Genomic DNA, 14,254 nt, shown 5'->3' on the forward strand with positions numbered 1-14,254 from the left:
ATACGTTGAGTTTGATCCCGTGCAAGAGACGCAATGTCTGGTAGGTATTGAGATCCGAGAGAACATACTTGTTTCTCAACGAATTGCTGATGAGAGGATAGACAGCAACCTGGCAGGCTCGTTGCTCGATGCTGTCGAGCATCTGGAAGCCGGTATGAACCTCAGATGTGCCCGTATATCATTTGAATGAAGACTCATGGTATCACAGTTGCTTTTGTGCCTGCCAAGCAAAGATATACCGATGCCGGTCAACTGGCCAAAACAATCGCATCTGCCGCGTACGAGAACGGCATACCGGAGCTCGCGTTGGGTCGTGTGCTGAAGATCCTGACGGCGACGAATAATCTCGACCAGGGGACTGTCACGACTCTCGTCAAGAATTTGTACCCCCAAGAGAAAATTGCTTCCAAACACATCACGCAGATTGTATGCTGTCTGGGGCCCAGCAAGTCGAAGCCAAGCGCGGCCACACAGGCCTTGTTGGTGCGCTGGTTGATCCTCTGTTACGATCTCATGGAGGACAAGGCTCATGTTGGCAAGCTTTATGCAGTTTTATTCAATCATTTGGACATGATAAGCTTGCGCAAGCCGCTATGTCATCTGCTCTCTCTGATCACAAGACGAAAGCACGTCAAACCATTTCGAATCCATACCTTGATGGAACTGATTCAGAACGCCGGCGGAGAGGAAAAAGAGCTTCCCAGCTTGCTCAGGATTTTTAAGAACTATTATCCTGAAATTATCATTGGAGACATGGGCGCTTCGCGGAGAAAAGCTCTCTTTTTCAAGCACCCAGACCCGGAGTGGTCAAGCCATGCGAAGGTGCTACAGGTCCAGAACATGGAACGAGCACAAACAGCTCTTGGTTCAGATTTCCAAGTAGTTCATCGGGGCACAGTGAAGAGAAGCAGGATTGAAGTTGTGATTCCAGTGTTGCAAACCTCCCGTGTGTCGACTAAGCACACATCACTTGAGGAAATTCGCGACATTGATCATTTTATTGAAAAGCTTGACCAGATTGAGCTGCCAAACCAAATCATTTCGACTTTGGGGGACGCAATGGCCCAGAAGTATCTTCACCTGGTTCAATCAGAAGCTGCGAACCACCGCCTAGATGAGTGGTTGAGGAACTTTCTGGAAGATAAGCTGGAACAAATTAGTGATGATGACGACGATGAGCCAGAGACGTTATCTTATGTTCTAAGTTTTATTGCGGGATATGCTGCCTACACCAAGGTATGATCGCTGGACTTGGGCACAAAGTTGGATCGCTGACCACGAACCAGCACCTCTTGCCTTCGGTTAAATCTTTTCTGGAGTCCTATGTCGGGACGTGGAATGGACTAGGTAACAGAGACCAGGTCCTGTGCTTACTACAGTATCTCCCAATCGAGCCTTTCGATTCTCTTTATCGGAGACTTCTATCGCGGCTAGAGTCTACTGTGTTGGATGGCACTATAGATTCTGGGAGTGCTTTGCTTGACTTCTATTCTGCCCTGATCGGCGAATGGGGCATCAAAATTCGAACCCGGCAATTTACTTCAGCCGAGTCAAGTCCGTTAACCCCAATTGTTGGCCATGCAGAGCTATTAGCATCCTCGATTCAAGAGTTTGCACCTACTATCGATGATAGTCAGAAAGTCACCACGCCAGTCATATCATCTGTGCTTCGATTCTACAGATGTCTCGCGGGAATCTTCTCTCATGCACCCCAGAAGGCTTCCATTCGTTTGACTGTTCCGCCTGCTGCAACTGTGTACTCACTTGCGTTCACGCCCAGTGTCTCCATAATCTCAACCCTCAACTCCGTCCTGGCGGTATACAAGTCATCTTTCGAAGAATCCCTCACATCAAAAGTCGTCAAAGCCCCAAACCCTTCTCTTCCGCTTTACGATACGAATCTTGTGAGTCAATTCAACGGCTATGTCATGGACATGTGCAATCTTCTGTGGCGGAACCGTGCTTTGAATACAGATGATCCCAATGCCCTCGGCTGCCTTATACCGACACCAAGTGCTACAGCTCTTACATCCTATATCCGCAATTTGAATGAAGCTGCTCGGCACTATGACCGTGAAAGTTCCTTTCACCTCAGCCTGCCATTTATGTTTTCCTTGAGTTATCATGCTGCATTCTGCAATCTGTCTGCTGCGTGTGTCGCAGATATTGAAAAGGACCAACAAGTTCCAGATCACCGCCCAAAGCTCAGGAAGCCTGTCACCCAGAAGGCCTTACAAGCCCTTGAGAAGGAAGGTGGTGCCAAGATCACATGGCAAGACTACCGGATAAACATGCTGGACTGGTTGGATGCGATTGGGAGCCGGGGCACGGGTGATTTGATGAGAAGTACAATGAAGGCGTTGCGGAAGGAATAACCTTGGCCTATGGAGATTAGATGACAAAGAGCTCTTTCAGGCGATGGATTCCTTGATTGCCAGTTGCCGCTTTCTCTCCAAAAGAACGCCCATTGAATGCTTGGTATCTGTATATTCATATATGGTACAATAGTCGGTTGTCAATTTATGACATTCATAGGAGGCCCAGTTTTGAACCGTCCGGACATTCATCAGATATCCTTCAAAACTTCTCCGTCGAGTTCAAGTAAATATCCTGAACACTTGGATCTTCCCGCAAAGAACCTAGGAGATCCTCGAGATCTTTCGCCTGAGATTCATCTTGCACCTTAACCAGGGTATCCGGATTGGGATCCCAAAAGATCTCCAACTCTTCAATCATGAGGCCAGACAGCTTCGAAAAGGCCTCTCCAACCATCTTTGTCTCTGAGGCTTCAGTAAACACAGTCAGCCGGTCCTTCTCGTCCACGGTGATATCTGTTGCACCAGCCTCGATCGCCTGATCCAAGTAGTCGTCCGCATTCAGACCCTCCTTTTTCTCCATAGCCACCCGTCCTTTCTTTTCAAAAAGATATGTAGTCGGCGTCACCGTGCCTCCACCGTCCTTGATCATATACCGGATGTCTTGCAACACGCGCGCTTTCTGATCTGTCTGGCACTCGACCACGGCCGCTACCGAGCCAGGAAGCATCGCCTCAATCGTCACTGCTTCCAATGTTTGTCCCGTCACGCTCAATCCTTGACCCCGTGCAATGGCAGCTTCGATTATACTTTTAGGAATAGAGGCTCGTTTTGCATTCGAGAGTGCGAGGGTCAGACGGGGGTTGAACTTGGGATCGGGGCCCCATACTAGAGGTAGAATGACTGTGAGTCGTGTGTATTGATAGTCTGTCTCGAGAAAACATACATTGTGTCGCGCTGCTGATTTCCTTGCTCACCATCTGTCGTTCTTTGCTCTTAGCCTTATCGTTCTTGGCCTTGTCGTGTTTGATTGTCGACCATTTGCTGTGTCCGGAGCAGAGTGCCGGGGAGGTGCTGAAACTGCGATAGGTATCGCGCACCAATCTCCCATGGGGCGTCCGTAGCAGCTGGCGGAGCTGAAGGACCATCTCTGCGAGACTCGTTTCTCTGCCCCTCTGCAGTTTCAACTCGCAATGAATGCGAAAGCGAAAGCGGCACCTCTATACACATTCCACTCCCGGCCCGACCGTTTATCCGACCTCCGCGGACGGAGACCACACGATAAGGAGATGCTCATACTTGACCGAGTTGTTTTCGCGTCTTCCTTTACTCTGATGGGGATTTACCAGTCCTCTCACTAATATACCCAATGTCTTCCTCCGAGCCCGCGCCTCCATCCTCAGCCCCCCAAAATGTGGCCCCGGAGTTGGATATCGCAAAGCTTCATGCACTCCCCTCCGAACAGCAGGACCTCTATCTGCTCACCTTCACTTCCGACCTAGTGCAGTTCATCTCCGGCCTCGATGCTGCGCAGGTTTCCGCTCAACAAAAGTCTTTGAAATCAGAGTTGTTCAAGATCCTCACCCTCTCCTCGCCGACCCTCACTCGAGTCCTCCGCAACAATTTGGGACGATGTTTTGGTGCGATCCTAGCAAAAGGGGATCGTGGGATCCTCTTCGAGACGATTACCGATCTTCTCGGGATATTAAATGCGAGCAAAAGCGAGGCCGAGCAGAAGACCAAGTTCGCTGCGGCCCATTGTCTGGGTGAAGTGTTCGCCACAGCCGGCGAGAGCGCGTTCATGCAGTCAAGTGTGGCTACGTCGAGCATGCTCAAGCTTCTCAAATCGTCCAGCAATCATACTGGTCTCCGAGGTGTAATATTTTCTGTGCTCCGCAAGATCGTGATTGGAATTGGTGTTCCGATTGACGAAGCGACCGCGCGGGATATTTGGAAACAGGGTCGAAATGCTGCCGCCAGCGACAAGTCTACGTTCGTACAGGTTCACGCCTGTCGCTGTTTGGAGGAACTGATTAGTATGACACCATTTTTTGATAATGCCAACGATTTCGACAACCTCAAGACCCTGCTGTGGAAGGTTATCGACAGCCCAACTGCGCCAGTGCGACATGCCGCGGCCGCTTGTCTCGGGCGCGCCCTGATCAAACTGCATGCGACGGATGCGCACGTTGCGGCGCCGCCGAAACCGAAGTCGAAGAAGTCGAAGAGAATGTCCAAGAAACCTGCCCCTAGAACAGGAGAGGAGGAAGAGGAAGAGGTGGCTGAGTCCTCTCCTGCTCCAAAGAAAGCTGAATCGCGGTTGTTCTTCCTCCTTCCAGATCTGTTGCGCCAGCTTTCATCACAGTATCTCAAGAGCACAACCTCCAATCGTTCGCGTGCCGGAATTTGTATATGCTACAAATATGTATTGCGCAACTTAGGAGAAAAGATTGTCGAGGAACGCTATGGACAGATTGCAACCAATTTGCTTGTTGAGCTACTGAACCACCCGACGGTCACATACAACCGTTTCCGTCTTCTCATGACCCGGAAGTTTGTCAAGACTATCCTTGAAGACACCATTGGCCGTGAAATGCTTCAAGAAAGCAGCCAGCTTAATGCTGCCAAATGGCTCCTCAACGAAATTCTCAAGGACTACCCTCAAGTACTCCAGGAACGTCGTGAGCCTAGCAAGTACACGTTGACAAGCGCAGTCAGCGCTCTGTCATCGTTGATCACATCTCTCGGCTCCGCCTTCGGCGTCTTTGCGGAACCTTGCCGGGATGCTTTGCTTCAAGTCCTGCCTCATCTTAGCTACACAGTGCAAATTCATACTGCCCACTGTCTACGCAGCTTTGTACTTGCATGCCCCCATCAGCTTTTGTCGTGCGTCACAATTTGCATGAACAGCCTGAGCAGAGAGATCGGGCAGCTTGCCACTCCACGACAGTCGCCTCGTCGGTGCGTGGGTTACGCAAATGGACTTTCAGCAATGCTCAGCACTTCCCGTCTACAGCCTCTCTATGGCGCTGTGGATGTCTTTGCCCGTATATTTTCCCAGGCAACGGATCTTCTCAAGATTAGCAGCACTTCTGAGCTTCGTGTGGCAAGCACTCAGATCCAGGTTGCTTGGATCCTAATTGGTGGATTGATGCCTCTAGGACCCAGCTTCGTCAAGATTCATTTGTCACAATTGATGCTACTCTGGAAAAATGCCCTACCGAAGCACCTTAGCAAAGAGAACTCAGCTCAACCCAGCAATTTGGAGACAAGCTTCCTCGCACATGTCCGCGAGTGTGCTTTGAGCGCTTTGCTGGTATTCATGGAGTTCAACAGCAAGCTCATCACCGCAGATGGTGCGAAGAGAATCTCTGCTATGCTGCAAAACACAGTCGAGTTTTTGGATGATTTGCCACGACCCAAGTCAATGGAAGATATTTCTCAACGCCTTCACCCTTCGCTACAGTTACACGACTTCACCACTATGGTGCGTCGTCGGGTCCTGCAATGCTTCTCAAAGCTTGTTCATGTTCACCATCCTAGCCATGGTGATATCATCTCCCAGTCCAGCCTTCTTAGCCTTGCCGTCTCCTCTTTTGCAGACCCAGATGCGCAATATCGGCCATTGGAGAGCTCGATTGCGGCCTCAACCGGGCAATTTGATGGCCTGTGGGACCTCTGTGATAACTACGGCTTTGGCGTCACTGGCCTGGCGCGAGAATATATTCGCGTAGCGTTGTCTGGGTCACAAGGAAATGAAAATGGCCCCTCTTGGTCTGCGCTTGACTCTACAGATCAAGCCATTGATGATGCCGTGAGTTTACCGTTTACCCGTCTAATTGCCCCATAACTAATCTCTCTCCAGTTGACATTCCCTGTCTGCCAAGCCAGTGAGCATGACTCCGTACTCTTGTATAGCCTGCGCGGTAGCGATTCTCTTTCCGTTGACCCGCCCACTACTGGAGTCGTGAACTCGGCAATTGACCTGTTCTCTGTTGCCATCGCTCTTCACTCGGCTAAAATTCAGGAGAGTAGCGTGGAACAAATCGCCACATTCCTTACATCTTCCACTCTTCAGAGGAACCCTGGAAGAAAAGCGGCATTGGGCGTCAACGTTTCTGTCGCTCTCTTGCATGCTCTCAAAGTCGCTGTTAAAGAAACCGACTTCGTGGCTGGAAAGTTGAGTACTTCTACTGATAAGATACTTCAAGAGCTCATCCAGGTAAGCGCAAATCACCGGTATCCCCCGAATCGAGGCAACTGACCAATGTATTTCTTAGAAATTTGTCATCGATACTGACCCTATCGTCCGAACCATTGGTGTTGAGGCCTTGGGACGCCTCTGCGACAGTGCTGGAAATGCATGCACTAATACTCAGGTCAACTGGCTTGTCGACACTATTGTTGAGAACCGTGAGCCAAATGCCCGCGCTGGGTGTGCCGCTGCTTTAGGATGCATTCATTCTCAAATTGGCGGTATGGCAGCTGGTCTGCACCTCAAAACCATCGTCGGTGTGCTTATGTCTCTTTGCAACGATCCCCATCCCGTTGTCCACTTCTGGGCTCTTGGTGGACTGGAAAGAGTGGCCAATTCTGCTGGATTGACCTTTTCTCCTTTCGCCTCCAGCTCCTTGGGAATGCTTGCCCAACTCTATAATGTTGACACCCACAATGAAGAAGCCGCATCATTGGCCACGTCGAACATTGAGGTGCTATTCCTGACCCCTATAGTCATCAGTCGATGCGTGGACTCTCTCATCAATGTGCTTGGACCGGACTTACAGGACGTTGCCAAGACTCGAAACCTTATCCTCACATTGCTCCGGCAGTTCCAGTTGGAGGAAAACCCAGCCCTGGTCACCGAAAGCTCTAAATGTTTGGACCACTTCTCTCTCTACGCCTCTAGCTATGTGGATTTCCCTGGTTATGTGAAGCGCTTGCAGACTGAGCTTCGGGCAAACAACCCATTGATGCGAGAGGTGGCTGTCCGCGGACTCAGTAATTTGATGAAGAGAGATGCTGCATCTGTTGTGCAGACAGCTAGCGAAACTCTTGAAGATGATATCTGGCTTGCCTTTGACGACGCACCGAGTAACACACCGCTCAAGACAATGATCCACGAGTGGTTGCAACAGACGGCGCTCACGGAGACCGAATTATGGATCCAACGCTGTCAGAACATAATGACCAAAACCCGGAACAAGGTAGAGGCACCTACCACAGCTGTTCAAACGGCTGCAGCGGATATACCCGATGATGAGGTTGCTGGCTTTGCTTCCGCGGTTGCTGGAGACGGCCAAGGCGAGACTACCAATGAGGGTGTGTCCGGCCAGGAATTATTGAAGTGGCAGACCCGTAACTTTGCCATGAGCTGCCTCTCCGAGCTTCTGGCAACTGTTCAAGAAGCCATTCTACCAGATCAGACCATACCGGCAGAGCTGGCTCTCCAGTCCAAGGTTGGAGACATTGTGAGAATGGCATTCTCGGCGTCGACCGCCAGCGTCATTGAGCTACGCGTGTGGGGGTTGAAGATTATCGACCAGGTTTTGACCATGTTTGGCAACACTCCAGACCCCGATTTTGCGGAGGCATCTCTACTGGAACAGTACCAAGCTCAAATTGGATCCGCCCTCACTCCGGCCTTTGCTGCAGACTCTTCTGCCGAGCTCGCTTCAGCGGCTATCAATGTGTCTGCTACATTCATTGCGACGGGCATTGTCACAAACGTCGATCGCATGGGAAGAATCCTTAAGCTCCTTGTTCTTGGCCTCGAAAATTTTGCGAAGAACCCGGAGACGACAGAAATTGGCGACCTCAAGGGCTTGAACTCGAATGCTCGCGTGATGGTGAAGCTGGCACTGTTTTCCGCGTGGGCTAGATTGCAGATCGCCAGCATTGAGCATGATTATCTCAACAACGTTGTCCAGCCTTATCTTGCCAAACTTACCCCATTATGGCTCTCTTCCCTGCAAGAATACGCCCGACTGCGCTTTGAACCAGACATTTCGGGAAGTCTGGGAACGAGCACCCAAAGCAACGATCTAGATGAGGTGTATGCTGCACTGAATCGCGAAACCTTGCTGAAGGTAAAGTATCTAGCTTTTGCCAATTATGTTTGTAGACTAATCCATCTGTAGTTCTACCAAGACACATGGCTCAATCTCGTCGATGCAATTGCTGGTCTTGTCGAAAAGGACATCGATTTCGTCTTCGATGCTCTCGACGGTAAGCTGCAGCAGCCTGAGGAATGCAACACCGATCCCAAGGAGAAAGTAGTAGAAAAGGAGGAAGACGAGGAAGCTCCCAATGACGAGCCAACAAAGGGCAAAGGACATGACATCAACTACCGGGAAGAACCTGTTGCCTTCTTTTTTGTCTTGTTTGGACTGGCTTTTGAATCCTTGGTGGACCAAGGAACTTCACCATCGCAGAGACTGGAAATCCTCCAGGCCCTCAAGCGAATTTTGAGACCCATAATCTCTGGGAATGCCATCTATCAAGATGCTATCTTCTCGGAGACTATGGACACCTTCGACCGACTTGTACTCACCGAGAGCACTCCAATCCAGACTGTGATCGTGGAGATTGCACAGAATCTGTCATTAGATCACCCAGCAGCGAAGAGCGACCGGGAGCGAAGTGACCATCTATCCGATGACATCGAACAGCTTTTCGAACTGACTCGAAGCATCATTTTGGTTCTTGCCGGGATGTTGCCCAACCTTCGTGAATCGACCCCGCTTGCACGTTTCAACGTGTCCTCGGATGATTCTTTAGCACTCATCCGTTTGGCCCTTCGCTCTCTGGTCGATGTTGCGTCGGTTTTCCCGTCCATTATACGCAATGATCTCCACGCTTGTATTCTGCACATCTTCACCACCATCCTCGCAACAGGTATCTGCCAGACCGACGTTGTACCTCAGGCGCTTCCGATTTTCCGGCAGTTCATTCACAGTATCACCCACTCGTCCGAGAGCCCCGAAGACATGGATGTGGTTGCTTTCCAAATACGTGGCTGCCTCACTCGTTTCTTAACTATCCTCACCATCGCTCAGCGCCGGGAATCCGATTCTTCTATCCCTTGCGCCAAGAACACTCTGCTGGCCATCGCGTTCCTCCTGACAACAGGCGGACACGCCCTCCCACCTCAAGACCCGGTCATCAACAAAGTACTCAACGAGCTCCTCGATTGTCTCCAGGATGTTGGGCTTGCCACTGTTGCGGCGAGCTGCCTCCGCTCCATTGTTCTGAAGCCCAGCCCACGCTACGTAACTGATGACGTGATTTCCCACTACCTCATTCCCCGACTAATCGCTTTCCTTGTCGGTTGTCCAACCGACTCTGGTGATGTGCCTAGCGACCCCGAGAACTCTCGCATTGTCATTGCCCGCACCCTCGTTTCGTGTGTGACAAATGGCACTTTCAGCCCTGGGGAAGTGCCCAGCGCAGTTTCGCTTGTCATGTCTGCCTTGCTGGCGAGAGCCAAGCGAGAAGGCCCGTCCGTCCACAGGGAATCGGCTGGTCATCTTTTGGAACTTGCTAAAGCTGATCAGGTCAGCTTCCGAACCCTGGTTGCAAACATGAATGCCGACCAGAAAGCGCTTCTGGAAGAGGTCCTTCGCAGTGCAGGCGTAGGTGCCAGTGCTGCCAAAACAGGCGAAGCAGTGGATAGCACTCCACAAGCGGCACCCACAATTGCTCTGCGTATGGATTTCTAGAGCCTTGGACATATGCGAATCAAGCCCGGGCCTGATATGTGGCCTATCCCGTACAAACGAAGTATGATATGATGTGATGCACAGTGTCGATATGTATAAAACGACGTTCTCTCTACGAGCGCAATGAAAGCATGCAATATAGTCGCAATGATACCCAGAGCAAGCCCCTTCCAGTATACCCGTCTGGTTAGCTATCTGCACATACTCTACTGTTTCTTGACTACCAGTTCGGTCCTTCCAGAGTAGGCAAGTCGTGGCGCGCTTATCTTATCCACATCAGGTGACGCCATTTATGCTCTCAATTAACCTCGCGGGTTCATGCATTTCCTTGTTTCGCCCATGCTTCACGAATCAGGTTCCATTAGGTATCTTATTACCAGAGACCTGGCTCATTGCGGATATTGGTTGGCCCACAATGCCCCCTGAGCGAGGCCGCGCTTCGCGGGCCTGCGTCTCATGCAGGAAGCAGAAGACCCGCTGTTATGAGCCCGGTGCACCCGGAAAACCCTGCCTGCGATGCGACCGACTTCGCCAGAAATGCTCACTGATGCAAATTGAAGAGCACCAGGAAGGGCCGATAACAACAACAACAACAACAACAACAACAACAACAACAACAACAACAACAACTGCTGGCACTGATGCGCGGTATGTTTGTGTGTGGATTCTTACCCGTGCCCGCATAGGCCGTGGGACCCGACCAACTAACAGCCTTGGATAGCCTGGAGCGGCTCGAGAAAACAGTAGCAACTTTACTGGATCGACTTGGAGAGGGACCTATACAGCCAACAGAAAATGATTCAATTAGACCCCCAAGCGCACTGACGTCCCCGGGGGGCAGCGAGGCCACATACAAGGACGCGGAATCTTCCGTGGCCCCGATCATGGTGATTCGGGACCTAGCCACTGATACTGGCATCAAGGCAGCGTCTGATACAAAGTCACCTGGAACAATGCTGGACGATCTCATTGTACATGACCTCGCTGTGACCCTCATTACAATGCATGCCGCCCCATGGACCGACCACCAAGTGCCATTTTTAGTAACCTATGTGCAGATTCCTGGAGCATTATGGCCGCTGGGTTCTTTTTGATCCTGAAAGCGATCCAACCACACTTTTGTCCAGCCTAAGGAGATCGCCTTTACTTTTTTGCGCTTGTTGTTTGATTGCGGTGCGGCATACTTCGGAGGACCTGGCTGCGAGCCTCGCCCCGAAGCTTTACGAATGTGCCCGGTCCTTGGTCTCAAGCACGCTACTAGTAGCGCCACAACCTATCGAATTCTTCCAAGCCGCACTCATACTATGTATGTGGTCGACAACTGTTGGACAAGTACCCTTGAGCATCGACAGCTGGCTCCTCAGTGGATTTGCATTGCAACACGGCCAATCTAGCACATTGTTTACCGCGACTACCACCCAGTTCCAGATTCCCGCTAGGATGGATGAAAGCACACTAAAACGCTGCTGGTTGTGGAATCATCTGTGTCTTGCGCATTTGCACTATTGTGTCGGAACGAGCCGCCGGTCCATGTTGCAAGCATGGCAGATCGAACGCTGTCGGGCGATTATTGACTCTGACCATGCGATCAATTTTGAAGTACGAATGGTTGCTGAGATCCATCTCTACTGGAGTGTCTATGAGCATCTGATCGAAGAACCAGTAGATCTACTCAGGTCGGTAGCGGCTTTACAAGCGTGGAGGAGAAAGTGGGAGTTTGTATTGGGTACAGTCTTCCTGAAGGCCTTTGTTCCCTTGCTTCTTGCTGTTTATCGACTTCTGACAATATCCCGTTCTAGAACAACCAAGATCACAATTTCTAACAATGGGATTCCATTTCTCGAATCTACTCTTGTACGAGCATGCCCTAAAATCCAGGTCAGCCCGAGCTCGGGAATCGGTCGTCCCGGAAATGATCCGCCACTCGACAGCTATCGTGCACTTGGCCATGGATACAGTCGATGAACGCACTCGCCATTTAAGCGACCACATATACCATATGATTACCTTCGCAGCGATTGTGATATGCCGCTTGCTCAACAGCTATGAAGTCCAGTTGGCAGCCACGTACAACATTGAGGAACTCGATTCAATGATCCACAGTCTTGTCAACTGGCTTCATTGCATTGGCTTGCCTTGTCATGCAGCGCATACTCTAGGTAATATTATTGCCAAGGTGCATCAGAAACTGCGTCCTCGCGTAGAAACCTTGCCGGCACCCACAGATGACTTTCCCGAAGACAGTTTCACCAATTACTACTTCCCTGAGTTTTTGGGATTGGGGGCCTCGGCTGATGGAAACTGGGACCTCTTGTCGGATTTGAGTTTCTTCCCTCAGAGCCCTTCGAATCCTTGATCGAGTTGAGACCCGGGCCAGAATGACGAGTAGTATAACGATTTAACGTCCTCCATGTCGCTTCTCAACCCAACGGAAAAACGGAAAGACAAGGGCAGAAAATGCAAACGTCAATTCATGACCAATGTTCGCGCCACCACCGATCAGCGAAGCAATGGGTCCGGAATACCATGTCACCTTCATTCCAAGGGCAGCGCCAAGAAATCCAAAAGCGAAAGCGCCTATTGAAGCCCAACCAAAAGGCAGGCTAGCTGGGGCGTCCCAAACGTTCAAGTCATACGCCGTCCATCCACGCCGGAAGATGAAATGCTCTTCCATGACAACCGTGATGTGGATCACCGTCCAATAACCGATAACACTCAGCAAGGTCTGTAAGGTGTCGTCAAAGTACTTCGCTGCACAGCACCCAATGATAACGGCTGCGATAAATCCAAAGGTCACCAGAACCATGCGTGGGATGCGAATAGCCCAAGGGCCAAGGTTTTGCATATGGAGTGCAAACGAATAATTATTTGGGATATTGTTCTTGGCTCTCGAATTAGCACTTGGGCTCGGTGATATCTCAGTTCAGTAATTCGTGGGCTTACTGGAATTGAGCTCAACGCTGCGAGGACAAGCAAAAACTTGCCAAATCCACCGGCTGGTTCCAACGCCATCTTCAGGAGCCCTCCAATTGAGGCAGAAGCGTAGGCGCTCTTCCAGGCCACGCTTGTTACAGTCCCACTGTACAAAGCTGCCCCTAACGTTTGGACGAGGACCGTGGGAACGAAAATACCGACATATGTAGCGCTGAATATTTGCCAGCGTGGAGTATTTGGGGGCATCCGAACGTTATAGTCGGCAGCACAGTTGACCCATGAAACCGAGAAGGAAAAGATGCTGGCCATATAACTGAGAATAGCTGCTGCCTTTTCAGGACCCTGGAGGATTGCGGCACTCTTGCTGGTGAAAGAGGATGCACCGGTCCCAGCAGCTACACACCACACGATCAATGGAAGAATCCAGATGAAGGTATCAAGGCGATGAATCCACGTAATCCCCAGCGCGCAGATCATCCATACCAGAGTGCATAACACGATCACACCAGCCCACGTTGGAAATATTCCGTTCGATAATGCATTCAGCACCGAGGCTCCCGAGATCGAGTTTATTGCATTCCAGCCAGTGGTCGCGATCATAGAAAAGACAACGACGAGCATATTGCCCCAATATCCGAAAGAGTATCGCCTTAATGAGCCATGTGTCAGTTTAATGTTCGGTGGTCGACCTGAAAGCATTCCATGTGCACGCACGAAAAAGTTGTCATTCGTAGACCCGTCAGGCCGGCTGTCGCTGTCCATGCTGGAAGCAAATCACTGGTAACGTTAACTGCCAGGATAATGATGAAGCAGTCCCAAAATCCAAGGCCAAAGGAGCCACCCAAGGAACCGACGTTCAGGGTGGCCACAGCCATGTTGGCACTGAACCTGGATCATGAATGTCGATAAGCCTCTCTCCAGGTGACATAGGACGTGTGAGTATGCATGGTATCTACGACGCAGAAGAGATACATCACGGATGCCTTACCAGAATGTAGCAGCATTCCAAAACTTCGTCGTGTGCTGCTGTCGCTGCTCATCGGTCACCCGCTCAATACCGCCCTCTTCAATAGAGAGTTTTCTAGAGAACCACGGTTGGTACTTGGCATTAGGCTCAGAACCCGATGGAGCCTTGTGGGTGGATTCTGTGCATTGGCTCATCATAGAGGAAGATGAAAGTGTGATGTGTTCGTGTTTCAATAACTGCAAGCCGGCTTATTGCGCTCTTTGCTCGTGGACCAACCCCCCTTTCTATACCTTCTCAACCCCCTCTACTCGCCTTGCTAT

The 14,254-nt window shown here is 50.7% G+C and overlaps 5 protein-coding genes across 5 annotated transcripts; 3 read left to right on the plus strand and 2 right to left on the minus strand.

Moving 5' to 3' along the window:
* Nucleotides 1-33: 33 nt before the first annotated feature.
* On the plus strand, nucleotides 34-2,375 carry N7459_009631 (Mis6 domain protein; the record flags this gene model as incomplete). The annotated part of the gene is made up of 4 exons (XM_056948799.1): nucleotides 34-40; nucleotides 102-152; nucleotides 209-1,236; nucleotides 1,287-2,375. The coding sequence occupies 4 exons, from the start codon at nucleotides 34-36 to the stop codon at nucleotides 2,373-2,375; spliced, it is 2,175 nt and encodes a 724-aa protein (XP_056796024.1).
* Nucleotides 2,376-2,577: 202 nt separating this feature from the next.
* Nucleotides 2,578-3,463, minus strand: N7459_009632 (post-initiation translation factor DPC29; the record flags this gene model as incomplete). Its single annotated transcript, XM_056948800.1, has 2 exons — nucleotides 2,578-3,203; nucleotides 3,262-3,463. 2 exons carry the CDS (start codon nucleotides 3,461-3,463, stop codon nucleotides 2,578-2,580), a joined length of 828 nt encoding a protein of 275 aa, XP_056796025.1.
* A 221-nt stretch (nucleotides 3,464-3,684) lies between these two features.
* Nucleotides 3,685-10,033, plus strand: N7459_009633 (AP-1 complex accessory protein LAA1; the record flags this gene model as incomplete). The annotated part of the gene is made up of 4 exons (XM_056948801.1): nucleotides 3,685-6,129; nucleotides 6,181-6,537; nucleotides 6,596-8,401; nucleotides 8,453-10,033. 4 exons carry the CDS (start codon nucleotides 3,685-3,687, stop codon nucleotides 10,031-10,033), a joined length of 6,189 nt encoding a protein of 2,062 aa, XP_056796026.1.
* Nucleotides 10,034-10,448: 415 nt separating this feature from the next.
* On the plus strand, nucleotides 10,449-12,389 carry N7459_009634 (Zn(II)2Cys6 transcription factor; the record flags this gene model as incomplete). Its single annotated transcript, XM_056948802.1, has 4 exons — nucleotides 10,449-10,681; nucleotides 10,755-10,961; nucleotides 11,092-11,759; nucleotides 11,833-12,389. 4 exons carry the CDS (start codon nucleotides 10,449-10,451, stop codon nucleotides 12,387-12,389), a joined length of 1,665 nt encoding a protein of 554 aa, XP_056796027.1.
* A 42-nt stretch (nucleotides 12,390-12,431) lies between these two features.
* Nucleotides 12,432-14,131, minus strand: N7459_009635 (purine-cytosine permease family protein; the record flags this gene model as incomplete). Its single annotated transcript, XM_056948803.1, has 4 exons — nucleotides 12,432-12,914; nucleotides 12,977-13,616; nucleotides 13,682-13,855; nucleotides 13,956-14,131. 4 exons carry the CDS (start codon nucleotides 14,129-14,131, stop codon nucleotides 12,432-12,434), a joined length of 1,473 nt encoding a protein of 490 aa, XP_056796028.1.
* Nucleotides 14,132-14,254: the final 123 nt, after the last annotated feature.

Source organism: Penicillium hispanicum (genome assembly GCF_028827665.1).
Source record: "Penicillium hispanicum strain IBT 35686 chromosome Unknown utg000008l_segment0_segment0, whole genome shotgun sequence".
Taxonomy (NCBI): Eukaryota; Fungi; Ascomycota; class Eurotiomycetes; order Eurotiales; family Aspergillaceae; genus Penicillium; species Penicillium hispanicum.